General features: G+C 38.0%; 1 protein-coding gene across 2 annotated transcripts; it reads left to right on the top strand.

The window, feature by feature from the left end:
• Positions 1-37: 37 nt before the first annotated feature.
• Positions 38-27,251, top strand: PUM3 (pumilio RNA binding family member 3). Of its 2 annotated transcripts, XM_052777260.1 has the most exons (17): positions 44-427; positions 2,319-2,501; positions 4,273-4,408; positions 5,165-5,240; positions 6,035-6,128; positions 6,337-6,403; positions 6,960-7,134; positions 8,890-8,993; positions 9,488-9,566; positions 11,286-11,384; positions 12,533-12,586; positions 14,171-14,251; positions 18,160-18,302; positions 18,986-19,208; positions 20,305-20,392; positions 22,375-22,465; positions 26,998-27,251. In XM_052777260.1, exons 1-17 carry the CDS (start codon positions 346-348, stop codon positions 27,125-27,127), a joined length of 1,905 nt encoding a protein of 634 aa, XP_052633220.1. In that variant the 5' UTR covers positions 44-345; the 3' UTR covers positions 27,128-27,251. The 2 variants fall into 2 exon arrangements, with proteins under 2 accessions (XP_052633221.1, XP_052633220.1); XM_052777261.1 differs by lacking the exon at positions 22,375-22,465 and having other exon boundaries at positions 38-427.

The raw sequence follows: 27,251 nt of genomic DNA on the forward strand, positions 1-27,251 counted from the left end.
ACCCCTACCTCGCGGTCCCCCTGCGCCCGGCTGCGTCCTCCCGGGCAGTGTCACTGGGCCTGGTCTGGGGATCGCTGGGGAGCCGGGCCGGGCCGGGCCGGCGGGCGCCCAGGCCCAGTGAACCGCCGTTTTGCCTAGCGGAGCCTCCGCGCAGACCGGGCGGCGGGCGACCTCCTCTGGTACCGCACCGCCCACCTAGAGACGGGCGACCGCCGCTGGGAAGGGTTTAACTCCGTGTTAACCGGTGTCGAGGGAAGCGGAGGCTTTCTGTTCCTGGCGTGGTTAGCAAGGGAGCCACGGCGTTCCGGTGACGCTGTCTCTTGCTCTGTTTGCAGTGTTGGCGGAATGGAAACCAAGGGTAAAAAGAAGTTCGCGAGGAAGAGTGGAAAAGTGCCACACGGGAAGAGGAAATTTAAAAAAGATAATGGTAAGAAGGCAAAGGCTGCATAATGGGAGTCCTGGCTGAGCGATTGTTGTGCGCAGGCATGCTTGAACTTCATTTTTTATTGTGGCAAACTTACCTCATGAAGTGACTAGCTTGGTAGATGAGTGAAGAGAAATGGATGTTGTCTACCTGGAGTTCAGTAAGGCTTTTGACAGTGTCTCCCATAAGATCCTTGCAGAGGTCCTGATGAATTATGGGCTGGATGAGCAGACGGCGATGTAGACTGAAAACTGGCTGAATGGCTGGGCCCAGAGGGTGGTGATCAATGGCACAAAGTCTAGTTGGAGGCTGGTGCTAGCAGTGTGCCCCAGGAGTCACTAGTGGGTCCAGTCCTGCTCAATGGCTTCGCTGATGATCTGGATGATGGGGCAGAGTGTACCACCAGCAAGTTTACCAATGACACAGAACTGGAAGGAGTAGCTGATGCACCAGAGGTTGTACTGCCCTCCAGAGGGGCCTCAGCGGGCTGGAGAAATGAGCTGATGGGAACCTCATGAAGTTCAACAAGGAGCGAAGGGCAAAGTCCTACACCTGGGGGGGAACAACCCCATGCACTAGTACATGTTGGGGGGTAAGGACCTTTGGAGAAAAGGCCCTGGGGCTCCTGGTGATCACAAATTTGAACGTGAGGCAGCAATGTGCCCTTGTGGCAAAGGCAGCTAAGTGGATCCTGGGCTGCATTAGGAGGAGCGCTGCCAACAGGTTGAGGGATGTGATCCTTACCCTCTCCTCAGCACTGGTGAGGCCACACCTGGAATGCTGTGTCCAGTTCTGGGTTCCCCAGTACAAGAGAGACATGGACATACTGGAGAGAGCCCAGCAAAGGGCCACAAACATGGTGAAGGATCTGGAGCATTTCTTCTGTGAGGAAAGGCTGAGAGAGCTGGGACTGTTCAGCCTGGAGAAGGGAAGGATGAGGGGGATCTTGTCAAGGTGTACAAAAACCTAGAGGGGGGATGCAAAGACAGAGCCAGGCTAGTTTCAGTGGCACTCAGTGACAGGACCAAAGGCAGTGGGTACAAACTGAAACACAGGAGGTTCCCTTGTGAACATCAGGAAAGACTTGTCTACTGTGAGGATGACCAAGCACTAGCACACGTTGCCCAGGGAGATGGTGGAGTCTCCCGCCTTGGAGACAGTCAAAACCTGCTCAAACATGGTCTTGGGCAACCAGCTTTGGGTGGCTCTGCATGAGCAGGAGGGTTGGATCAGAAGACCTCCAGAGGTCCCTTCCAGCTTGAGTCATTCTATGATTCTATCTTGCAGTCAAAACTACTGACTGTATGATCACATAACCTGGAAAAAGTAAAGCTGAAATTCTTTAAATAGATTGCATTGCAAGTCCTTCAGCTGTATTTGATTGGCCTAAAATATTCTTTTAGTTAAAAATTTGAAGTTGATAACTTTTTTATTCTAGGCTTTGCTTTCTCACATTAACAAAAAGTTTATTTGAGAGTTGAAGGTAGGGTGTGCGAAGTGCTGTGGGTTACGATTGAGAAGATACCTTTCAGTGTTTGCTGTCTTCTGCTTAAAACAGATGATGTCAAAACAGTTCTGACCATAAACTGTGAAGAGATGATTTGGGGATTGATGACTTTGATATTAGGGGTGGCGAAATTTTTAATTTAGACTAATCCTTTTTATGCCTGGGCCATTTTACTGCTGCCCAGAAAATAATGCCTGGGCAAAACTTCCCTAGGGAAAACTGGGACACCCAGGGACTGCAGTGAGAACAATGTCTTTGAGAAGCATGTAAGAATTATTGTTATATATATAATTGTTATTACAATGTAGTTTAACTCTTGTTACAGTAATTTGTTATTTTGAAGCAACTTTAGGATAACATTTTAATTTCTGTTTTCCTGGTTAATAGATTCGGGTCCACCAAAGAAACTTCTTAACAAAGGAGATGAGGAGGGAAAGCCTAAACCAATTTCCAATAAATTTGTGAAAGGACAGTTAAGACCTGGAAGAGCTAGTGTCAAACAATTCAAGAATAAACAGCAATCAGAAAAGCTTGCAAAGAAGAGGAAGCTCCAGGATGGTGAAGAGGGAGGTGAGCAGATTTTTAAGCCTGGATATCAATGGAAACTAGGTTTTGGGAAACATGTTGTTCATCTAGGTCTTCCTCTTCCCCCCTGCCTCATTATCACCTGTCCAAATTGGCTGAATGACTCCCAAGTTTACTGCACATTTAATCTTTGCTGTGGAAAAATTTACTTCACCTGACTAAGCTTGAGGCCAAAGTCATGAAAATCAACAGTTACGGATTTTCTTGGAAGTCAAAAGTAAAGATGCAGTAGCAAATTTAAATAATTGGTATGCCATCATAAAGCTATAATTATTTTAATGTCAGTGTTAAGTGGCTAGCTTGAAACTGGCTGTTTTCACACAAATTTAGAAACTACAGAGTTTTTCATAGACTGTTTTAGAAACCTAATCCTCTGTTCTAAAAGTACTGGCTATAAAATTTGGAACACAAACATTCATTAAACAAAGTTGATTATCCTTTATATTATTTTTTCTGTGGTCCAAACTATTTAGTCACTTTTTTTTTTTTTTAAAGACATCATCGGTATTATCACTGCTTTTTACATTGTACATCTTATTTAACTTTGTTTCTGGTACATGAGAACTTCATGTTGTTCCTTTCTCTGCTGTGAAGCAAAGCTCCACTGGGACAGTTAAACAGCACTGTAAGATGAGAAGTGGAATCTTATGTGAGGGATTCTGAAGTTCTGCAGAAAAATACTAGTTGTTTGAAGGACAGTAGAAGGTGTTGAGTATTTTCTTGTTGCTGACGCATGTTTGCAGAATGGCTTCACATGGAATATGCACTAGAAGTCTGGAAATGTAATAGCAACAGAATGTTCATATTAAGGTGCTTTAAAAAAACCCAAACACAACAACAAACAAACCTTTAAATGTTGTCCATAAGAATAACTGAAAGTTGCTGTGTATTACACAGCGGCAGTGCTCTCAAAGCAAAGTGTTACTGGTTTTGCTTGTCACTATTACTTTAGGAGAGTGATAGAAAATATCAATAATACGCTTTGTAAAAGGAGAGCGTGGTTTTTTGGATGGGTAAGACAGTTAAGTGCATGCAGTGCTTTAAGGTCTAAAAATTTAAAGCTGCGTCTTTAATGTTCCTTATAGTTGTAATAGTTGGCATGACTTGCTTCTGTGAAACCATATAATATAAGATGATGGTTTTTGTCAAGGTATGAATAAAACTAAAATCAAATACTTGAAGTTTTTCCATAACTCATTCATGTCACTTTCTATAAAGTTACCTTAACTGAGTTTGTTGTGAGGCAGTGTACAGCTGTTGTATAGTAAAATCCCATGCTTAAGGAATTTAACTGAGTAAAAAGATTAAGCATGTAAAAAGGCTTTAATATTTTTCCGTTCTCTGAGATTTCAGATATGTATCTTTGAGTTAGGGCTCTTCTTTTAAGAGAGGGAAAAGGTACGTATGAGTACAGGATGAACTAAAAAGGGAGAATTACCTCAGGCAGTCATAGGCTGCTAGCTAGGTGCATCCTGAGTCAATTTTCAAGCTATTAAGAGGTTTACGATGCATCCTTTGACAGAGCTTTGAGGAAAAATTGGGTTTGCTTTGTTCTTCCAGTATTCCAGAAGTGGATTACTAGCCTAGCATACTTACTAAGTATTTATGCTTTCATGTTGGCTAGCTGGGTAACTGCAGGCAAAGCTCCTGAATAGTTAGCAGTTCAAGTCACAGAGCTGCCAGACTTTATACTGCTAAAGGATTCCGTTGCTCCTCTTTTATTGACTATAGAAAATGTATTTATTTTTGTCTTCAGGGTCAGATTCTAAGAAGCCTAAATGGAATGACTTAAAAAAGAAAAGGAAGGAGTTAAAGCAAACCAGACAACTTAATGATAAAAGTAATTATGACATAATTGTAAAATCAAAGCAAATATGGGAAAGTGTGAGAAGGTAATAATGATTTTTTTTTTCTTTCATTCAGTTGGCCTTTAATCATAAGTTGCAAGAAGACTCTCTTTCTCCTCTTGTAATTATATGAAGCTATATTTCCACAGTGAAATTCCATGGGTGAATGATAACATCACATGCAATTCTGTAGATGGGTCAAGCAAAGTGTGGTGACCCATGGTGCTAGAAATGTCTGGATTGAGCTCACTTGTACTTTAGGCTAAAATTTGTGAGTAAATGCTTAAGGAGCTGTCTTAGTTTTTGAATCCTGAAGCACAGAGCGTGTACTGATTCAGCCTGATCTTGCGCTGGGATCACTTCATGAGTTTTTTGTGGAGGATTGTATACTTTCTATGGGCAGGTGTAATTCTAGAACTAGGGCCCCAAATCAGAAGGAGGAGTTAATTTTACTTGCTCTAAGTGTCCATGCTTAGCAGTTTTGGCTGTAAGATTCTTACAGGTCTTTGGATCTGTAAGCAACTCTGGCTGCAGATTTGAGTATGTTCTTTTTAATAATATTGTTACTCAGAAAAGAATTAATTTTCAAGTGTTGAAGTCTGGTTTGGTTTCTAGGAACTGAAACCGCTTAATTACATCTGTCTACAGGTTTAATGAATGACAGTGTAAACATGGATTAGCAGGAGCTAACTTAATTTTATTTTGTACTGTCTTGCTTCGTAATTTATAGATGTAAGTGAAACATACTACAAAAAACCTGCTTCCTCAATTAAGATTGTTTTACTTTTTTTTTGCTTGTAGGAAGAAGTGCAATAAGGAGAAGCGAGAAAAACTAATGAATGAACTGCAGAAGCTTCTTCATGGAAAAATTAAAAGCGTAAGAAAAACTAATGCCGTAGTGCACAAATTTACAAAAGCTTCTTTAAAGAATGGTGAAATATAAATGAACTTTTAATAAGATAGTACTAACCTGTTCTTCCAAAAGCTACTGGGAATTTTTTTAAACTGTGAGTAAAAAGAACAAAAACAGGGTTGAAAGGCTGCATTTGGCACCTGGATTTCAGGACAGTAGTCTTGGGATGCTTTGTTTATCATCTGGCTATTATAAGGCTGTCTGTTTTGCCAAGGAGCTTTAGTCCAGTGAAATTCTGTGTTAATTGAAGTTCAAAAACAGCCACTCAGCGTTTTGATTAATTACAATTGTTGCTTTGTGGCTTTCTTTAAGAGAAGTTAATGTCCTGATACTTAACTGTACCAAATAGTCTTTCCGCTTAATTCTTGAAACATATAACTTTGCAGTGAAATAAATGTTGGATTTTAAAATGATTCTTGGTGTTCCATGCTGAAGTGGAACTGTATCGTCACACTCACTCTAAAATTACAAAGAACATGAGAGAAAAGGAGATACAATTTCATGGTTCTCCTTCAGTATTAAAACCTGGATGCATGTTCTTAATTGTCAGCAACTGCAAGTATTGTCTGACAGAGTACTTATAAAGCAGTAAAAAAACCTTAAAACTTAATTTGTTATAAACAGGTAACTACTTTTATAATTGGCATTACATGCTACATGTGGCATAAAACTATATCAGAGAGGAAGTGCATTAAAACAAGTTCGATGCATAATGCCATTTGAATGGCCTAGGATAATGAAATATATCTGTCCTGTAGCTGGCGTTTGCGCATGATTCAACTCGAGTGATCCAGTGCTTTATTCAGTATGGTAATGAGAAGCAAAGGCAAGAGACGTTTGAAGAATTGAAAGGTACTTTATTCCCATTTTATATGCTTCTGTACTGTTAGGATGCATTAGAACAAGCCATATTATTTTCTCTTGAATATTTTTAACTTTCTGCTGAACTGATGCATCGCTCCTAGTGAGCTCTTAAAACTTACTTAAATAATGGCATCTTGTTTTGTAGAGTTAATGTAGTGAAAAATCAAACTAGCTGAATGTTTTTCCCTTCTTCTAGGTAGCCTAGTAGAGTTGAGCAAGTCAAAATATTCCAGAAATATTGTGAAGAAGTTTCTTATGTATGGGTGAGTATGAAGTGAATTTGCTTAGCTGTGTTGCATTGTGAATGCTGCCCTTAATCTATAGTGCATAAATAAAAAAATATGTCTCTGGAAAAAAAAAGTCTCTGGAAAATCTTTGTAATAGTGACAAAACAGGAGAGTGTCTGCTATTGCTAACAGCAGTTTTCCTTTTGCAAAAAATAAAGCTAAAGCTGTACACATTGAGGAAAACATATGCCAAAAAAGCTCAAATATATCTTGAAGTTGGTCTTTGCCTTATGCAAAAAACTGGCTTGTAAAAATTTTCTTTGCTTAGTGTTTCAGGAAGGCATCCTTTATTCTGTAGAATTTATCCAGTGGCTTCTTTTCTTTGCCTCAAAATGCCTTATGATTTCTCCAGATTCCTGGCTGTCTCACCATATTTTCATAAATAACATAAATCTGATCCAGATACATATATTTCCTGGTTTCTATGGTAAAACTTATCACCTAAATATGCTTCCAGTAAAAACCCACTATTGATAGGTCAGCTTATCCCTAAAGTTTTAACTCTTGCTAACTGTCTTTCCCTGTGAAACAGGACAAAACCACAAGTTGCAGAAATAATAAGAAGTTTTAAAGGCCATGTGAAAAAAATGCTCCGTCATGCCGAAGCATCTGCTGTAGTGGAATATGCATATAATGACAAAGCCATTCTGGAGCAGAGGAATATGCTGACAGAAGAACTATATGGGAACACTTTCCAGGTCTACAAGGTGACGTTTCAGTACTTTCTAGTCTAAGGTGTTTTCACATCTAAAGTATTGTGTTAGTAATACCTTACCTATCTTAGCTACTATTTCTTTTGATTAAATTTCTTTCTGTCAGCTGTCCAAATGTAGTCTAGTTTAGCATGTTTAAATGTTATGATTACTTGTGTATTTATGTTCTAGGTTGTTGTGTTTTTTCAGTTTGAACTATGTAAAACGTATTATGCTCATGTATGAGCTTGCTTTGCTCCATCGAAGACAGTCTAATGTATAGTTGCAGTTATCACAGTGTCATAGTGCCTAGCCTGAAGTAGTCACCCTTGCTGAGATGAGATTTCGGCTTAATTCCCCATTAATGCTGTAGGTAGCTTTTGTGTCAGAACTGCCTTATGTCTCGTGAGACCTGAGTGTGGGCAGAATGTGCCTGTATATATATACAGTATGCCATTTAGGCTAAACTTTTGGCTTTGTTTTCTTTTGCCATGGAGACTATAGGACTTGAGTCCAAACTCTCTTGAAACTATTTAGATGTAGATCCTCACCAGGCAGTGGGAACCTTTTTAAAAAGTACAACCTCATTTCTTTTGACTTCAGTTTTTTCTTCTTTCCTGCTGACTTGGAAAGTTGGTTTCCATTAGGGGCACAAATAGTTTTATTTGCTACAAAGTACAAAATTGTTTTATGCAATTATTAACTACGTTAGAGTGACTTTTGAACCCCGGTGTACGACACAGCACACTTACCCAAGATTTCTGTTAAAATTGTATAAGAAATTAACAGCTCATTTCTGAACCATATTGCTATTTTTTCTTTACAGGTTATTACAACTTTTAGTAAAGCATTTTGCAGCACTGTAACAGAAAGGTGTGTTTGCTGTGTTTGTAGGCTGTAATTTGTACAGGGAGTAAAACAGCCTCGGAAATCAAGTGTAGTGTTAGCTTCCATCATTCTACCATTCTTGGCATGAGTGCTTCAAGTAGTCTTGCATTGTGGTGCAAACCTGAGACTCAACAGTATGTGGGTTTATAAGAAATTACTATGTAGTCCTTAATGAGACATGGAATTTCTTGGAGTTTTGAAATATGTAGTTCACTTTTCCCCCTCCTGCCTCCAACTCTTCACCCTCCCCTTCCCCTCCCAGCAGGGACTGTTAGAAATACATTTCTTCTAATTTTCCATCTAGTCAGACTGTTCTCCTAACAACAGATTCTTTTACAAGAGTTACCAGTGTAATTGCTTAGATGAGATACCAGGAAGTACTTCTGTATTTAAGGTATATGGTATATATTCCTCCTCTCTGCTGTTCTTTAGCTGGAATTTCCTGGGCCTTGGTTAACTTCTCAGTTCATTGACTTGTTGCTGTGTTGCCCTCTGACACATGCATACTGTCATGCAGGATTTCTGCTTAGCTCAGGAGTCCCTTAACACGATGTCAATTTTGTGTATTTTACCTTGTATTTGACAGTCTCATGAAGAGCTGACCATAACTGGCAAAAACCAGTTCAGACCATAGAAGTAGCTTTTGTTTGCTAATGATGAATATTCAATTTGTAGAAACTTAAGTATACAGCTTCTGACACACTCCAAGTAGATAAGCTTTTTATTTTTAAAATTGTAAAATCTGTTAGTTTTGCAGAAAATTCATTTTGTTTCTGATATTGTTGATGAATTTTGATTGGAAAGGGACTAAAGATTATGATTTTCTATGAACTCTGATGCTTATTGGGAACAATTAAACCTCTGATTGTGCATTCATTTCAGACACCAGTTGTCCCAACGCTGGATAAAGTGTTAGAAGCCCAGCCTGAAAAGAGGGATGCCATCTTGGATGAAATGAAACAGATCCTTACACCAATGGCACAAAAGTAAGGACAAAAATTGATATAGGTGTGACAATTTAGCATGAACTGGTTTGTTTCTGACATACAAACAGACAGCGATATTGATACTCTTTTAAGCTTTAACATTGCTGTGTTGTATAGTGAGCGTCTATGGTTTTTGTCAAAAGTGTCATAACAAATATCTTATCTTAATTTTGAACTCCACTTCTATAAACTAAAGTGTCCCCTGCCCCAGTCAAACAATTGGTAGAAATCCCACAGTGTGGTGTATATAATACATTATTGGATAAGCTTCTCCAGTGGTCTTTAGGAGAAGATATTTTGCTAGGTTTTAGAATTTGTAAGTTTTGGTAGAATCTTCCGCATACTGTAAATACCAAACATCTAATCCAGAATGTCTGTGTGTTTTCTGCACACCACACTGCCTAACTTTTTAAATAAAATGATATATTGGTAGCTTATGTTAAAATCATTACTTGTGGGGGACTTTTTGCTTATTTTCCTCTTCCCAAATACAGAGAGGCTGTGATAAAGCACTCACTGGTACATAAAGTATTTTTGGACTTTTTCACTTACGCTCTTCCGAAACAAAGATACGTAAGTATGTTTTGTTTGGTTTTTGTCTTCTTTTACCTTTCAGTGGAAAGTTTTTAATCTTGTCGTGAAAGTGTTACAAGATAACTAGACAAAAATACACATCGTACATTTAAAGAGTTTTACACATCTGGTGATTCCAGATAGATGATTGGAGAGTAGTGTTGTATGGAGATTTACAGTCACAGTGAACTTTCACACTAAAGCAATAGTGTTTGTGACATTTGAATTAAAAAAGAAAAAAAATATCTAATGGATTGACTTTGATGTTTTCTCTCTCCATGCTAAATGGCCCTTCTCAATAGCTGGGGAATAATTAAAGCCAGGGACATTCCTTCCATTAGTTTAGCTTTCCAGTGTGTAGTTTCTTAACCACTTCCAGCCATTGTCCAAAAAGCTCTTGACCAAAATACAATCAGATTGGCCCCTTCTGTCAGCAGCTAAAACTTTTGTCTTCTGCCTCCTCCTTACCAAGCATATGGCTTATATCACTATGTCTGCATTAAATTCCAGTTTAAGCTTACCCTGGCCATTCTTGCAAAAACTAGGCCTAAATCCATCTGTGTGATGTCACATTGTATAAGCTGGTATCCTACTTGCCTTCATCTGTCTTCAAGCTGTGTCCATCAGCCTCACCCAGGTTCTGCAGTTGAGCACCATCTCATTCCAGGCCAGGTGGACCCCTTTAGACTTGCTGTCTCTTACCTAATTGTGCTGGACTGGACTCCTGAACTGTTCTGTGTTACTGTAAACAAACCCAAAGCTAAGGGTAGTGAGGTGGACTATTCGCGGCCTATTCCAAGTCCAGATCTTACCTAATGAAACGGTCCCGTGCATGGTTTCATGTAATGCTTTGTCAGGGAATGCTTCTGGACTCACAGTCTTGTGTCAATCAGGGGAGTAAGGGTGTATCTCTTCCTCCTTGCTTGGCTTTTTATGCAGACATGGTAGCCTATGGATATTCTCTTTTGGGTTTGGAAACCCCTTTCGTAGATCTGTTTCTGCCTGTGCATACAGCTAGTGACACCAATCATGTTGTGACTGAGCAGTTTCTAAATAAATAAATAAATGGTGAAATGCTTGGAACCTTTGACTAGGATAGAAAGGGAGATAGGTGGGAGCTTCATGTCCAAGAAATCTATCAGATAATAACAGAAGTAGTATCTAGTAACCAGTGAGGGTTTTTTTCAGTTTGGTTTAGTTTTTCTTTTTTGGCTGATGGTGTTGTCAGATGACTTCAGAACCTCATTCCTTTGATATGAAGACTAACTTTTGGCTGAGTCTTATCTTGTCTGATTTATAACATCACCAGGTGCTTAAATGACCTTTTAGTTCTTCTTGCTTTCTGGCTAATACTTTTTATGTATAAACAAATTACATCACCTTCAAAGATTTTCTTCCTAAATGAATGGTTGTCTTTGTTTCCTCTAATTTCTGTCTGAGTTCTGAGCACCCTTCCTTGAATTTTCTGTAGTAGGACAACTGACAAGCTTCAATACAGTTCTGATTTCATAGGATGAGTATGATAAACAGTGTAGTTTTGAAGGGAGAAAGCTTATGTCATTTGTGAGGCTGTTTTCCATAGGTCTAGGCAATGAGAGTGGTTCTGTAGAGCCAGTGATGCTCTCTGTGGTGTTGTGGGCAGACAAAAAATCCTTTCATGGCCTCGCCAACCCACCTTGAGATTTCTCAGGCCTTTTCTTTCACCTTTTTCTTCCCCAGGAAATGATAGAAGCTATCAGAGAGGCTGTCATCTACCTGGCGCACACTCATGATGGAGCCCGAGTAGCGATGCACTGCTTATGGCATGGTACTCCCAAGGTATTGTTTGGTTTCTGTCTGCCCAGTCCTCTTTGACAATAGTCTAGTCTGAGACTGTGAATATGATTGCTCATGTGGGTCGTTCTGCCAGCACACATTTTGATGCAGTTAACTATTTGAGAGCAAGGTTAAAAAGTGGCCCAGCTTTACCTGTTGGCAAATGTAAGCAGTAGTTTTTTGTGAATCAAATGCTTTCATTAGAACTCTTATAGTGGAAGCATCTCCTTTTATTTTTAGCAGTGTTCTTGGAGATGACACATAAAACTTTTCCATTTTAAGATTATTGGCCATTCATTCATCCCAGAGATTTCTTAATGCAGGTGAAACGGGCAGTAGAGAGAGGACAGTAAAAACTTCATAATGTGGAACGATGTTTGGGTTTGGAATGCCAAGACTTAGAAAATGGTATAGGTACTGTGTTTTAGTTCCTTCTGCTGATACAGTATGCTGAAATACTTTAGGTGTAATGTATGTCATCATCTCTTGGAAATACTGCAAAGCCACCTATCTTTTTCTGTATTAAAAAAAAAAAAAAAGACGGCTTATGAAAATAGTCTGCTTGTTAAAAAGCACAGGAAAAAATATGAATTTGCTAGGATCTAGGGGTAGTAATGGGTCTAAAGAAGCCTGAGCAGTGATTGCAAGAGCCAAAAGGAAACTTTCTGCCAAAAAAAATCTTGCTAGGAAAGGGGTTTCGCAACAGGCTAGAGTCCCTGCTACTTTAAAGCTTCAGGTACTGTTGAGTAAGTTTCTTTCCAAATGAAGGGTTGAAGTGCATTCTTCTTCTGTAAGTAATGAACAAGATATGGGCGAACATATGTGGTTGTTTGGGTGGTTTTTTGTTGTTGGTTTTTTGTTTTGTTTTTTTTTTTCCTCCAAGTTGCCCTTTGTGGCATCTCCCATTGGTGGGCTGGACTTGTAAACATATCACAGAACCTCCCTGGGACTGATTCTTTCACAGTTCAGGTTTAACTCTTCACACTGTTTCTAGGTGTTGACTAATAGTACAAATGCGAGACTTTGGTAAATAGCCTTTGCTTTAGTAAGCAAATTGAAGGTTATCTTTTTGAAGGTGTAAATAACAATTTAGTTGCTCAGAGTCACTGCCATTATAGGCTCATTCAAGTTTCTTGCTTCTTTTTGGATAGGACAGAAAAGTCATTGTGAAAACTATGAAGACATTTATTGAAAAAATAGCAACGGTGAGTGTTCATTAACCATTTATTTAGTCTCTGAAACACAAGTGATTTGAGAGAGGCTAATTTGAATGTCCTTTGGTAGTGGAAACAACTATGAGGTCTTAGTAAAACTAGGTTTAAAATAGTGGTCATTTATTAGATAATATGAAATATATTGAACTTTATGGCATATTTAGAGACATACCGAGAAGCTTCATTGTGGGCACTATATGTAGTAGAATCCTTTAAAGTAGCTGAGTTAATTGTAAGTCCTAAATTTTTTTTCTACAATGTTTTTTTTTGAGTCCAACTTTATATTGCATCTTCATATGGCTCATTGGTTAGTTCTCCTTGGTTGGGAGATAATATGTATACAAAAGAGGAACAAAAATTAAGATGTGTTGGGGATGTCATTGGAAAGGCCATTTGAATGTCCATATTTCCTATAAGATGCTCAATAATTTTTTTAAGTCAGGAAGCTTCAAAATGAATTAATGCTGAAGTGGCATACAATGGAAGAAGTCTGTATTTAATTTTTTTCTGAGTAACATGTTTGGAGACTGCAGCACCAATAGAATAACAGTTGCAACCAGATTTCATAGTGCTGGGCAAAACTGCAACTGTGAAGAAAAGCTTTTTAAACTTTTTCCCTTCCTGGTTGCTCTGTTGTTCTGTTTACTAATATTTGACGTTGGCTCCATCAGTGGTCTCCAAACTTTTTTGATCACGCAACCCTGAGCATGCATCCCTAATATATGTATATTTATGTATAAATTAGGTACATGTACTACTGTACTAGTATACGTTATAAAACATACACAGAAATAGAAATTTGAAAAGGATGAGATAAAGATAACCAGTGGTTATTTTTATATATTAATGGTAGAAAAAAATATTTTCTTCCTGCACCACAATGGATTGTCTTGTGCATCCCACTGTGGAGGCCACTGGTCTAAGTAATGTTTCTCTCCGTAATTTTCTAGTACCAGAATAAATGAGTTGTTATATTTTGTAAAATATGTATTACATAGAAATATGAGACAGTGGGTAAATAGTCACTAAAACAACACTGGAGCACTGAAGGTCTGGCTTCACTTTGATGTAGAGTCTCACTAACATACAAGTGGATTGGGTTGTGCCCTTTTGAGTATGCTAGATACTTGCTCTCCAACAGTGCGGTAGAGACCGTATGGCTCATTGCAGAGACATGATCTCCAGAAATACAGTATGTGATTTATCTCAGTTTTAAGCAAATCCACCACAGAAATAAATTCTCTGTAATGTTCCTGCAAGGCAAATCCTATGATTTCAAATTATGATTATACAATAGGATTAGGTTAATAGCTTGGATGCAATAAAGCAGCATATCAATTTATAATGGCAGATGAGCTTAATCTACCTTTGTTTTAACAACATGCTTCTCTTAACAAGCCTTGCTTTCAGAGAGAGCTTAAATGTTGGGCTTCTCTCATTCTATGACAGTAGAGAGAATTTGCTTGTGGTTCATGTTGTGTCTTGTTTGAGACAGTCTTAGAAATACTGATTCTAAGTCAATTAGTATATTCATAGAACTTGACTGCATGTGGTTCTGATGTCTCATCTTTGCAGGGTGAATTTTCTCATCTGGTCTTGCTGGCAGCATTTGATTGCATCGATGACACTAAACTCGTGAAACAGTTAATTATATCAGTAAGTAATTGAATTTTTCCTAAAAAAGCATACTAAATAGTGTCACAAGTGTGTCAGTGTATAGGAGGATGAGAGTAGGAATCCCATCTGCTTTTTTCAAACCATTTAATTCCTTTCCACCTTTCTGTTTCATTATGTTTGTGTATCGCATTTTTTTCTTTTCATAGAAGACCTCAGCACTTTCATATGTTCTCTTTAGTTATTTATTTGCATTGGTTTTTAAGCTAGATTCAATGCTTGCTGACAATGACCCTTTTTGTACATGTTCCTTGTAGTTAATGGATGTCTGGAATCTCTTTAAAGTCAATGTCTTTGTTACAGAAGTTTGAGCTCTGTTGGTGTTTCAAGAGATTACATTGGTGGAAAACTTCAGAATGAGGATGTCACCCATTTTACAGGCAAACCAATAATATCTGTGCCTAGAATGTCCTTATTGTGCAAACTTACTGTAAAAAAGGTTGTTTAGCACATTTAGCTCTTTTCTTTTGCAGAAGTAGCATAGCGGAAAGTGATACTTTGAGATAAACTGTAGTAAACTTTCAGGAGCGTGGCAACAGGCCTGGATATAGTATACCATGACTTCAAACAAGAAAAAGTACTTTGAGATTTTTTGTTGGATGCTGAAACCGTTAACTCACATTAATTCTCAAAACTTGACATTTTTACTTAATGTGTTGATAATTGAATGACAGCTAACATTCTGGATAAAATCCATGTAATATTTTTATCTTGCTTCCAAAATGGATACAGATAGATATCTGAAACATGAGAGCACTCTAGCTGCTTTGCTTCACCTACATGGAATTGCAGAATGAACAGGAAGAGTAGTATGACCTAGTCTGCATCTGCTTCATTTCGGAATGCCCCATTTCCCCACCTTCCTTCCAAAAATTATTTAATAGGGTTTCATAAAGTGTTTAGACTTAAGGTTATGTTTACATGCAAATTTTATCACTTCTAAGATGTTTTAATCTGTAAATTACCGTAAAGTTATGTTTTCACACTGATAAAAGAGACTTCATAGTGCACAATTAATTTTCATGCAAGCAAAATAATTAATGTTGATGTATAAGTTGTGACGTGCTTATAGTACTACTCATTCTATAGCTTTAGGACTGAGGGGTTGAGAGGTGGTGGCAAGAAGGTAAAGATGAGGCAAATCCTTTGGATGTGGAGGATGCATATGAGGAGAATGTGGTTATGATGAGGCTTGCTTTAAAAAATTTGAGCAGTTCTTCCATTGATCAACTTTGTATAGGAGGGGTATTGGGGTTTTGTACCCTAGCATGGAGATTTGGCCTTAAGTCTGTGCCTCTCTAATGGGTGTGGAGAGATGACAGCATCCCAGTGTGGAGATGGCTTTTGTTTCTGGGGTATATCAGCTGTAATCACAGCTGGGTTTTGTCTTCAGAGTCCAGTTTGCAATGTAACAACTTCTGGGCAAGTTCCAAGCAAGTTAGCTGTGACAGATCAGAGCTGTCTTGGTACAAGATCATTGAGGCGTTCCTGTTACAAGCACTCTGCTTCCTGGAGGGTTTATTAGTTCAGATACTTTGTTTGGCTTTAGCTGAACTTCCAAGGTGTCATTTAATTCCTGAATCATCTGCGGTTTTCCACCATCTGAGATCAAAGATAATGGAGTGTTTAGTGTTTGGTCATCCTACTGCATTAATCTGGACAGAAGACTAAAGGAGAGTAAGGAGGAGTGGCCTTCACACATACAAAATTGGCCCATCTGGGTTTATATGTGGTCAGGAACAGGGAAAGGATGTCAGGAAAAAGGAAAAAAAAAGTCACATAAGATCAAAACCAGCTCTTCCAATGGTGAATGAAATCTAGTAGCAGAGGATGAGGTGGAAGCATCTAGTAATCAAGCATTGAAGCATACTCTATAGAAGAATCCAACCCTTAAAATTATCTTAAGGAGCAGTTAAATTTCTAAAACACCTTATACTGATTATCATTCTGTCCATACTAAAATTTAGCTTAAGGAATGTAAGGAAAATAATAAAGATTTTGGGGGGAGAAAAAGCAGTGTTTGGACAAATCTTTTTTGTAGTGTTATAAAACTGATCACTTATGCAGCTTGGCAGAATGGCTAGGAATTTGCAGGTAAGGGAGGGTTTTAAGGGCTTTAAATCCTTTGAGGAAGTCTTTCCTTCTCACGTTCTCTCAGCTCCATGGAGTCTTAATCCAGGACCAAAGAATATGTGTGGTGCTTTAAACCTTTGTATGTGATTGGAACTGTACATTGTGAGCTTGGCATGTGTCAGGGTTCAAGAAGATTTTAGTGGAAATCCCTCTTTTTCATGAGGACTCCAAGCAGGCAGTGCTAGGGACACATTGCCAACAAGAGACAGCATGCCTGTGTTGTTTAGAGTTTCTCCCAGTGCTTTCTCACAGTTTTGGCACTGAAAGGGTCCAAATTCTCTTAATTTATCAGAATAATGGAATCAGTGGGGGACATATACTTTTGGAGGATTTAATGAAAAAATGTATATTATCGTTTATGCAAAATGGCTGTTATACGTTGATTTCGAAGTGCAGATGATATTTGTGTTTATTTGTACTAAACTAAGTATTTGCTTTACCTGTTTTAAGTTTTGAAATATTTCAGCACTTTTGTCATCCATTTAATTGAACTTCACATACATCTCATTCTGCATGTACTGGCTGAGAAGACAGAACATGGTTTTGGTTTGGAATTCTTTTCCTCAGGAAAGATTCCCCCCCCCCCCCCCCGTCTGGAGTCTGAAGGTTACCATAATAGGTTTTTATTTATAGTTACAATGCTGCATCAAGCTGATGTTTATCTCAGTTTACCAAAACTCATTTTTAGGTAGGTTTAAACAATATTCTTGAAATAAGAATGTTGTCTTACCATTTCCTGCCAGCTTCCAACTACCTTTCTCTGTTTCTCTTCCCCTCAAAGACAACCAACCAGGCACCATATTAATAAAGGGTGACATTGGTTTAAATTGTTCTATTTATCTTTTTCTAGGTGTTGCTGGAAGGATTTTCATGGGGGGGAAAGGGAGTTTTAATATCTATGGCCTGCAAAATATGGTGAAATTGCCCAGAGCTCTGTACAGCCCTCCTTTGCTTTGATAATCACAAATTTTATATGTATATTAAAAGTTGCCAGGAGTGGGTTATCATAATGGTCAAGAGTATCTGGATGGTATTCAGGATTCTCCAGTGCTGCTTGGAACTTGGATAAAATGCATGTTGCTGTATGAAAGTGCATTTGTTGAGAAGCTGACAAAATCTTGAGTACTAACAGATGGGCTAATATAGATGCTTCCATCTGAATATAACAGCATGCTTCTATAAGGAAGAAAACTCCCCTGCATATTAATTCATTTCTTCCTCAGCTGTGTTAGTGCACAAGTGTATGAGGTGTATCAGTTTAAGATGGACTTTTCCTTCCCATGGACTGAAATTACTGTCTAGGTACTTATGTACACTGTCTTGAAAGTCAGCGTAGTATCAGTGTTTGCTCTTAGGTGATGTGGTAGGTGATCCTTTTTATGTCTGGTCTGCTGAGGTTATAACTTTCACTGAGGTTATACTTGTGCAGCATATGACATACCAGAATATGTGTTGTTCTTTATACTTGCATGTATCAGTGAAAACAAATCCTGTCCCTCTGTAGTATTTTCTAATCGGTGATATTGACGCATCTGATGTTCACATTTTAAACCTTAATTTTTTCTTTATTTCTCTCACTTCTCCAAACTTTCATTCTGATTAGAGGTTTTTATTTAATTTCACAAGCAGATACGAATCTTATTCAGGGTATGTAGTTTTCTTTTCTTAAGCTTTGCATTTGAAGTTAATCAGTAATTACTGACGGCTAAAAACTATTATTTCATTAATGTTTTGTTGCTGTTTGTTTACTTCTACAGGAAATAAATGCTTCTTTGCCCAATATAATAAACAACAAATATGGAAAGAAGGTCTTGTTGTACTTGCTAAGTCCTAGAGACCCTGCACATTTTGTTCCAGAAATCATCACGCTTCTGCAACAGGGAGATGGAAATGCCTATAGGTAACTTATATGAAGGTTAAGTTGTTTTCCCTAGGCTCCAGAAGAGTTCTTCTTCTTTCTGTCATGATCGATTTAATTTCAGCTTTTCTTCATAACATACCTAAGTAATGTAAATACATAAAAATAATACAGAAGTATTATTAGATATGTTAATCTGTAGTCCTTATTTTTGCATTTTTGGCTTAAAGTTCATATATGATGGTTGGTGACCAGCAATGTATTGGTGATCAGCAATTTACCCCCTTTGTAAAGGGCAAAAATTGTGATGTGTTCTTTGTTTAAACTCATATATCAAATTTGGTGTAGCAGAAGATTTTTCATATGCATTATTGGTGGTTTGAGTTGCATAAAAATATATCTCAAAATCTAGCAATAAAAATGGAAATTGTTAATCTGAATTCAGTCTCTGGTATTGACGTTGATGCTTATCAGTTTTTGAAGAAGGAGCAATTTTAGATTATTAGTGAGCTGTTTAAGAAACACATCTCAGTAGTTGAGATAACAGAATGAATAGAAAATCAACAGAGGTTAAATTATTGTGAAACAGAGGGAAGAAAAATGCTTTATTTTGACCTTCCAGTAATTTATAGCCGTCTGAAATAGCGTATATGTTCTGAATTTCTTGTTGCTCGATGGGCATACAAAGCAAGTCTTCTACAGCAATGTGCTGTCTCTTTCATCAGTAAGAAGAATACTGAACTCCGCCGTCGTGAACTCCTGGAAGCTATTTCCTCACCTTTGCTAGAATATTTGCAAGAACACACCCAAGAAGTAGTGATAGACAAATCTACCTTTGTCTTGGTTGCTGACATCTTAAGAACAGCTCTTGGTGACATCCAGCCTGCACTAGATGCAATTGCGAATTTAGCAGCAGAAGAGCTGGTTCCAGGTGGCCATGATGGGCAGGTAATGTAACAGAGAACAAAGTGCTGAAATCTTTGCAAATACACAGAGCATTTGCTTATTTGGTTCTACTAAAATGAAGTCTGCTCACTTTTTCCTTTACATAAGATGTCAACACACTGCCCTGATAGCACTCGTACATTAGACGTGATCTCTGTTTTCTGACATTTTCCTTTCGTAGTTTATTATTATTGCATCTGGAGTGATGAAGGCTTCAGCCAGCATTTCATCTGAGTAGCAGAGCAAAGTACTTCATGATCTTGAATTTTCAGAACTGCTTTAAACACTTAGTGGGAAGGTAGCTGACAATCATGTTACACAGTTTCTCTTTTAATGTTATTGCTATGCAGTCAAGCAGTTAGTAAATTTTGATAGTTCATTTGACTGTTTACACTGAGAATGATAGGGTCTCTTAGCTTTCAGGTATGCATATCTCCATGCAGTGAAAGATCTTGGATAATAGCTGTTTGTCTTTACAGTATGACCTTCCCTTCAAAGTGTGCCCCTCCCCTATTTTCTTGAGTTAAGCCCAGTCAGATACTGTCTGTAGATTGGAAAACAAAAAATGCTGTGTACACTATTTTTAAGATAGATGCCCTCCAGATTTTCATAGATATTCTGAATTTGCTCTGTCTTTCCCTTTCTTTAAGATGCACATTTTGTAGAATTTCATATGAACTACTCAAGTTTTCTGTCGTTTTCTGTGAACCATACTGTAGTGAATTTTCAAGTCTGTGAAAATGTGGAAAGTCTGGAAGTTCTTACAGAGGCAGCTAGACCAAGAGATTCTGCTCAGTAAGCATGAAGTCCTTAAAGGGGTGGATGAAACATTGGTTGATATGGTTTATATATCTGAAAGTCAGATTTTACAGGGAAGGTGGTAAAAAATAAACTGGTCAATTTAAATAAGTATTCCGATACTTGCATCAAACTTGTTGATATTTACATAGGTGATGACTAAATGGATCAGTGTGTTGTGGTATCTGAGGGCAGAGTGGATAAAGCAAGCAGGAATATTTATGGACAGACGTAACTGTATTTTGAAACATTATCATTAAATACTTTGGGTTTGTTTTGGTTTGTTTTTTTCCCCTTAAAGCTTCACATTGCAGAGCATCCAGCAGGCCATCTAGTTTTGAAATGGTTAATAGAGCAAGATGAAAAAATGAGAGAGAATGGAAAAGAAGGTATGTTGGAAATTCAGCTTTATTTGATCAAATTATAACCAGAGTCAACAGTTATCTGGCATAAAATAAGATTGCTGCATTTATTTCTTTGAATATATGAATGTATGGAAAATTTAACATATAACATGTTTGTAACATTAACATATTTAATATATTAACATATAATTTAACATATGTAATAACAAGATGATTGCTTCTATGTTTTTGCTGTTGTGAGTTGTTATATGAACAGAATGCCAGCGATACAGTTGCTTTTTCTGCAAAGCAAGTACTGGTCTGTTTTTTTTTTCTCATGGGTGTACTATGTATTTGGGACAGGGTTCATTTCTGTGCTTAAAATGTCTTGATAAGTTTGCTAAATTGTACAGCAATTTAAGGGATAATAATAGAAAAAGTAAAGTCTTTATAACAGAAAGACTTGTTTCATTAGTGCTTGTGACCCAAACGGTAATCTTTACTGTGTTCATTAGTGTTGCTGGGTTAATGCTTTATCACTGTTATTACAATAATTCATGCACAAAAATAGGACATCTTTGCTATTTTATATCCCAGAAGGCAGAGATTGGGCACAGATGTTCTCATCTTAATTTAGCTTTTAAACTTATTTTATTACATAACTGTAAAATCTTGTGTGAAAGCTGTATCCTAGTAGAGATGACTTTTTCTCATACAAAAACCTCAAAAAATGAAAGGAAGTGGGCATGGCGTAGTATAATCTGGAGGGAACTTCTCTGTGTGTAGGGGGCTTTTTTCTTTGTAGAATTATCAGACCTTGTTAAATTTTTTTTTGTTTTCTTCTTACTACGTTCAGGTATCCACTGTTTCCTTTAAAAGTAAGAGTTAGTTGGGCTTTATTAAATGTTTCTGAAAGGAGGCTGCTTTGCTACTCCTCGAGTGGATGATTAAAAATGTGTAATGGGAAGTTTTATGTGAGTGTCTTTCAGCGAGTATCCTAACTGAGATGATGATAGTTTTCTGGATTTATTTCTGCTAACATTGTACGGTTCCCATTTGAAACACAAGCTCTTCCCTTTGATTTCTTTATTTTCCTCCAAAGAATGCACCATTAATAATTGTTGCTCTGAGTTTATGGAATTGGCGTTAAAAAACAACCAAATTGTTATCATGTAGGGAACAAGTTGAATAAAAACTGGCCTGTACTTGAGATGGAATTCTGATCTGAAGTGACAGTGAAAAATAGTTTTCAGTGTTTGTTTGGAGGTCGTAGTTTGTTGCAGTTGGGTGAGGTTTTGTGGGTTGCTTACTGAAGTTTGCTCAGTGTACAAGTTGTAAGAGCAGTTTTCCTCAAGTTCAGTTCTTCAAATTCAGCTGGGGACTTGCGGCCAGCCTAGGTTCTTTCTTTTGTATATGCCATGAGTGTAACAAATCAGCAAGTCAACTTAGGCTTTCAAACCTGCTGAGGAATTTTAGAGCCCTATAGCATCAGTACAGCTGAAAGGAGCAAGGTTCCTAGTGGTTTTCATGCATCAATAAAGGATTAGCTCTGAAGTTTTAAGTAACTTCATCTGTGCAAATTCTGTCTCTTCAGTTGTAGAGTTGGGTGCTTAGAAACAGCATTTTTCAGCAGAGGTATTGTATGTATTAGTATACTGCATGTAATTCTCTTGTGTTGGTGTCATCAAGTTCTCTCTTTGGAGTGGATGCTTTCTTTAAGACATGAATAGCCTTTGACACCCTTTTAAAAAAGAAGCAGCAAGTTTGCCTGCTTTGTACTAGTAAACTGTGGCACAGTGCTGCTGTTGTCTAATTTCAGGCAATACTTGGAAGTAGTCAAACATCTGTAAAGGTATTCATTGCATTGAAGAGTCAATTAATTTGAGAGCGCAAAACTTTGTGAATACTTGGTGGCTAAAAACTATTGGATTAAATCACAAGTGCAGAGAACTTTTAACAGGCTTCTTTATATAAAGATACTGTCTGATTTTTTTTCTTCTCCCTACTGCTTTCCCACATTTTTACAGTTTGCTTTGGAAGAACATTGGTGGAACGTGTTGGTATTGAGAATATGAAGACCTGGGCAGAAGTAAATCGAGGTGCCATTATTCTTTGTTGGTATGTAAGGCACATGGATATTTCTGATTAAGTTCCAGTGTTAATTTCTTGAACAGCTAAGAGAACATCTTTTTCTACCAGCAAAATGCCATTTTTTTGCTCAATGTGTACTGTCTTTCATGCCACAGGTAAGTCTGCAACAGAAAAGGGTACTGGAAAAATTCAAACCAGAGTTTACATAGGTTGTTTCTTGAGCTCAGGCTATTGTAGTACTAGGAAGTAGGTCAATGTTGGAAAATCATAGAATCATAGAATCGTTTAGGTTGGAAAAGACTTTTAAGATAGATTAAAATCAAAATTTTGAGATAGATTTAAATTCAGATTAAAAATAAAATTTATTTTTAAAATTGTGCCTACCATGTCTTGTTTTACAAGCACAAAATTCTTGAAAGAGCAGTCCTAAAATAATTAAGTCTGAAATACCTGTGACTGGCGGCAGCATACAAGAATCCAGATTTTTTTTTTTTGTGTGTGTGACCTACTGCTTTGTGTTGATGCCTTAATTATGGAGCCTAAGTATGTCTCATACTGAAGTAGAAGAGTGTTTGGAATAGACTGTACAAAAGAATAGACCATGCAAAGGCTTATGATGAGCTAGCTGGCTCACAACTTCGAAGCAGTGAACTGTGCAACTAGTGAGATCAAAAAAGACCCCACAGGAGTTGGACTAACAACATTTTGTTTTATCAAATGCCAACAGCTGTGTTAATCATCGCTGTTTTCACTTTGTAACTACCTGTCAGTGTCAGGTCATAGAAACCCAAGGTTTTGTCCTAGCCCGAAGTGTGTGGTCTGTGTTCTGGAACTGCTGGGTCAGCACTGCACTGCTGGCTCCTCATAAAGACTTGCACTGAGCCAAAATCAGCAAACAATTCAAACAGACAACATGATTTTGAGAAACAAAAACCTCTTCTCTCTTTTTTCCACCCCACTTCTCCCTCTCCTAAAGTTACTTTAGACTCCCTGTAGTTTGCTTTCCATCTCTGCTCTTTATGATTTTAGAGTGAGGCTACTTTGATGTTCATGGTCTTTTGCAAGGTGAATCAAAAGCTGTTTTAACTAATAGGACTTCTGTCAGTTAATGTGAGTTTAATTCTAATTTGTTTAGTCGTTATCATTCAGAGCACTAGTGAGAAGAATTGGTAGTAGAAGAGTAGTTGCAATCCAGATACATAATGAGTTTACACAACATCGTAACAGTCATATGGATCTGGTTAAGATTGTTCAGCTGCTAAAATGGTAACACTTCTTTGCCTCTCATAACAGGCCTTTAGAATTCAATAAATGCACTTAATGCCTTTAAGTTATCTGATTCTGCACACAGATGTTCAGTAGAGATTTGTTATAAACGATTGTTCGCTGATAGTGTATTAATGCTTCAACTTTTTTCCCCTAACTCAAGGCTGAGGAGATTCATTTAACATGTGGTGTTGCTGGTTTATGTACTAAGCTATTTTGATTGTCCAGATAAAGTTGCGAAGTGAATTAGTGGAATATTTTCCATGTATAACATTTTAATAACTGTTTGGCTATCACTGTGACAACAGTCTCTTAGTAAGTTTTGAAGACTTGCAGAAAAAACAGGAAACTACTAATTGCTTATTAGCAAAAACCAGCACAGGAGCGCAATATTTTATGGAAAAGACTGTGAGGAATGTCAGTCTTTCCCTCTCTCTGCTATTACTCATGGCACTACAGGTTGGGACTTCAACAAGTGTGCTTTGTTACCAAGCAGGGGAGCTTACCTCCCAGATTGGCAGTTGAACATTTTTCGCCAATACTGAAACTCACATAACAGGAAAGAGAGATAAAAAGTGTTGGGGAGGAGTGTTTGTTTGTTTGCTGGAATTTTGGTTTTAGGGTTTTTTTTTTTTAATTTTAATTAAATCTGAATCCTTTGTAGTTTGAACTTCTCTTGATGACTCTTTAGGCATGATGCCCTTTTGTTTAGGCAGCTGAGAACACACAAACATAACCAGCTGCTTTTGTTCCTTTTCATGTGACACCTGCTTACCTCACTAACACACAGTAATTAATCTCATCTTTGTTTAACTGCATGCATTGAAGTCAAGATATTACCTATATCATATAGCAATGATAAATTTAATTTAGCCTGGTATAGATAATAACGGCAAAATTTTTTTACATAAAATAATTTTGGATTTTTAAAAAACCTTATTTAAAAAAAAATGTTCAGATACTACTTTTGTCACAAAGAAGCTCAGATCCCTCAGACAGAGGTGATTTTCAGATGCTGCCAGTTCTCCCTGAAGCTATGATTGATTTTTGTGGTGGTGTTGGCTTTCAGAAGCCATCTGTCACTTACGTGCAGATCTGAAACTCAGAATTACCCAGTCAGTCCATTTGAAGATCTTGGGCTTTCTAGTCTTTTAAGCTTATTCACCAGTTACGAGCAGTTCATTGTGAGTGCTTGATTGCTTAGTTACCTGGTATCCTCTGGACCCTCTCCTTTCATTGCCCTACTTGCTTTTAATTTTATTTTTATAAAAAAATCTGGGGACTGACCTAGTACAAGCATGAAGAGTCCTACAGTAACAAGAGTGCTCTTTGCAGACATTACAATCCATCTTAGTGTAAGTGTTGTAAGTACTTGAATGTAATGGATGCTGGTCTACTTAGATTTCTATATCTGACCGTCTCCTCAGTATTTTTGAATTTGTAAATAATGTGTTACATCAGGGTAGAAAATGGATAAAAATGTACTTCACCAGATGACTTATTGATTTCCATAGGTCATTCCTGTAACCTGTAGAAGTTACATTTTATATCCACAAAATACATAGGTGCCTGCTTACTGGATCTTAGAAGAACTTCCATAATAATACACAAAAACCCCCAAACATATGTTGGTCTTTTGGCTGTATTACCAGACATGTAGATGTTCTGTATTAAAAATACAGTGTCTTGAAATATCTGTGGATACCTAGAGTTTGAAGGCAGCTTCACATGTATAGCTGTTGGCAGATGAAATTAATTTTTAGAAATACATAAAATGCAGAGTGGCTTGCTACTTTGTATGCTCTTTGTCCCTGGTGGTGAACCATGTGAATTTCTCCATGTTAAGTATGGATATGTTCAGCACATCCTTTGTCAGTACTCTTGACTTTCTTGCTGTTACCAGCGGTACATGGTTCACAGAAAAGGTAAGAAGTATCACCCTCACCTGTGCTGAATTCAGTTTTAAAGAAGGCTTCATGGTTAAATAGTACTGTTGTAGCTGAAAGTGTAACAGAAGTTGCTGCTAGAAGTTGTTAGTTATAGTCATAGAAATAAATCTAGGAATAAGGTTGCTGAAAATGGTGGTGTTGTCAGATGGGCTTTCCATGCTTTACTCCCTATAGTGTTGCCATCCTGCACAGGATTTAGATGCCTAAGGAGACAAAATTTAAATCTCGCCTTAAGCTTCATTATTCCTTTTATGTCTTACTCAGTTCAGCTTGCCATGTCCAATTCTTGTTGAAAAGTAGGCAAGAAATAAGCTTTTAGGTAGCTGCAAATTTCGGAGCTGTTTAGAAGAATCCTAGGGATTATAAAGACTTGTAACGTCATGCAGCCTGCTAGGTAGCAAATGAGGTGTGCCATTACCTCTACTGATTTTGTATTCTAACCTTTCACTGTTACCTGAAGGAAGGGGAGAAGGAGAATCACTGCCTAGGTTGATCAGGATAGCGCAGAAGCTTTTTCTTTTCTAATAGTATTTTACAACTTACAATGAATTTCCTTGTTTCTGAGGAAGAAAAGTTATCTGGGAAATCTGGTTTGTTTTCCAAAAGTAGTGTCTAAAGAACAGAAAGTGCTTGATGTGCATTAGATGTACTTCACTGCATCCAGTTTTAGGACCCCCATTACAAGAAAGGTATCAACAACTGGAGTGAGTTTAATGGAGGGTGACCAACATAGTTGTGGGCTGGATCCCTTGGCCTGGGAGGAGAGGCCGTGGGACCAGGGCTGGTTCAGCTGAGAGAAGAGACAGCTTTGGGGGCACTCAACAGCATCTGCTGCACCAACAGGAGGGGATGGAGGCGAGCTAGGGAGTTCACAGCAGTGCATGGGTGGCTGGAGGGCAAGAGGTAGCAGCACAAGCTGAAGCACAAGAGGCTGAAGCTGGAGATAAGGACAGTCCTTTTCCCCATGAGGACAGCCCAGCAGCAGGGCTGGGGCCCAGGGAGGTTGGGCTGTCTCCTGCACTGGAGGGATTTCAAGCCTGGACTGGATGAAGCCCTGAGCAGCCTGGTCTGACCCAATATTTGAACCTGCCCCAGTATTTGAACCTGCTTTGAGTAGAGATCTGCAGTTCCTTCCAGTCTGATTTGTTCTGTGTTGGTTGTGTTCTCACTTGGTGTTCCATGCTTTCTGGAAAGTTTTACATCTTTTTCTAATAGCAGGTAACAGAATCTGCCCTGAACTATGTTATTCCCAATTAGTTATTGTTTCCTTACATGGACAGCTGCTTTTTCTATGACCTACATGATGACCTTTGACATCCTTGGTTTTTTTCCTGTTTTTTATAGCCTTCTCCGGAGCGCTGATCAAAAAGTGGCAAATACAGTCAAAAAAGGACTGAAAAATCTTGTCCCAAAGTTGAAGCTGAATAGAAGTGTAAAAGGAATAGAAGCATTACTGGAGAAATTGACTTCCTAGTGTAAATGAAGCTAAAAAGACAATTTACATCAATGCAACCAACTTGAGAGTTAGTAAGATTTTGCACCATGGTTGTTTCAAGCAGCAGTGTATGCACTTCTGAATTAAATAATTTCTAAAACAA

This window comes from Harpia harpyja, chromosome Z, assembly GCF_026419915.1.
Source record: "Harpia harpyja isolate bHarHar1 chromosome Z, bHarHar1 primary haplotype, whole genome shotgun sequence".
In the NCBI taxonomy this organism is placed as follows: domain Eukaryota; kingdom Metazoa; phylum Chordata; class Aves; order Accipitriformes; family Accipitridae; genus Harpia; species Harpia harpyja.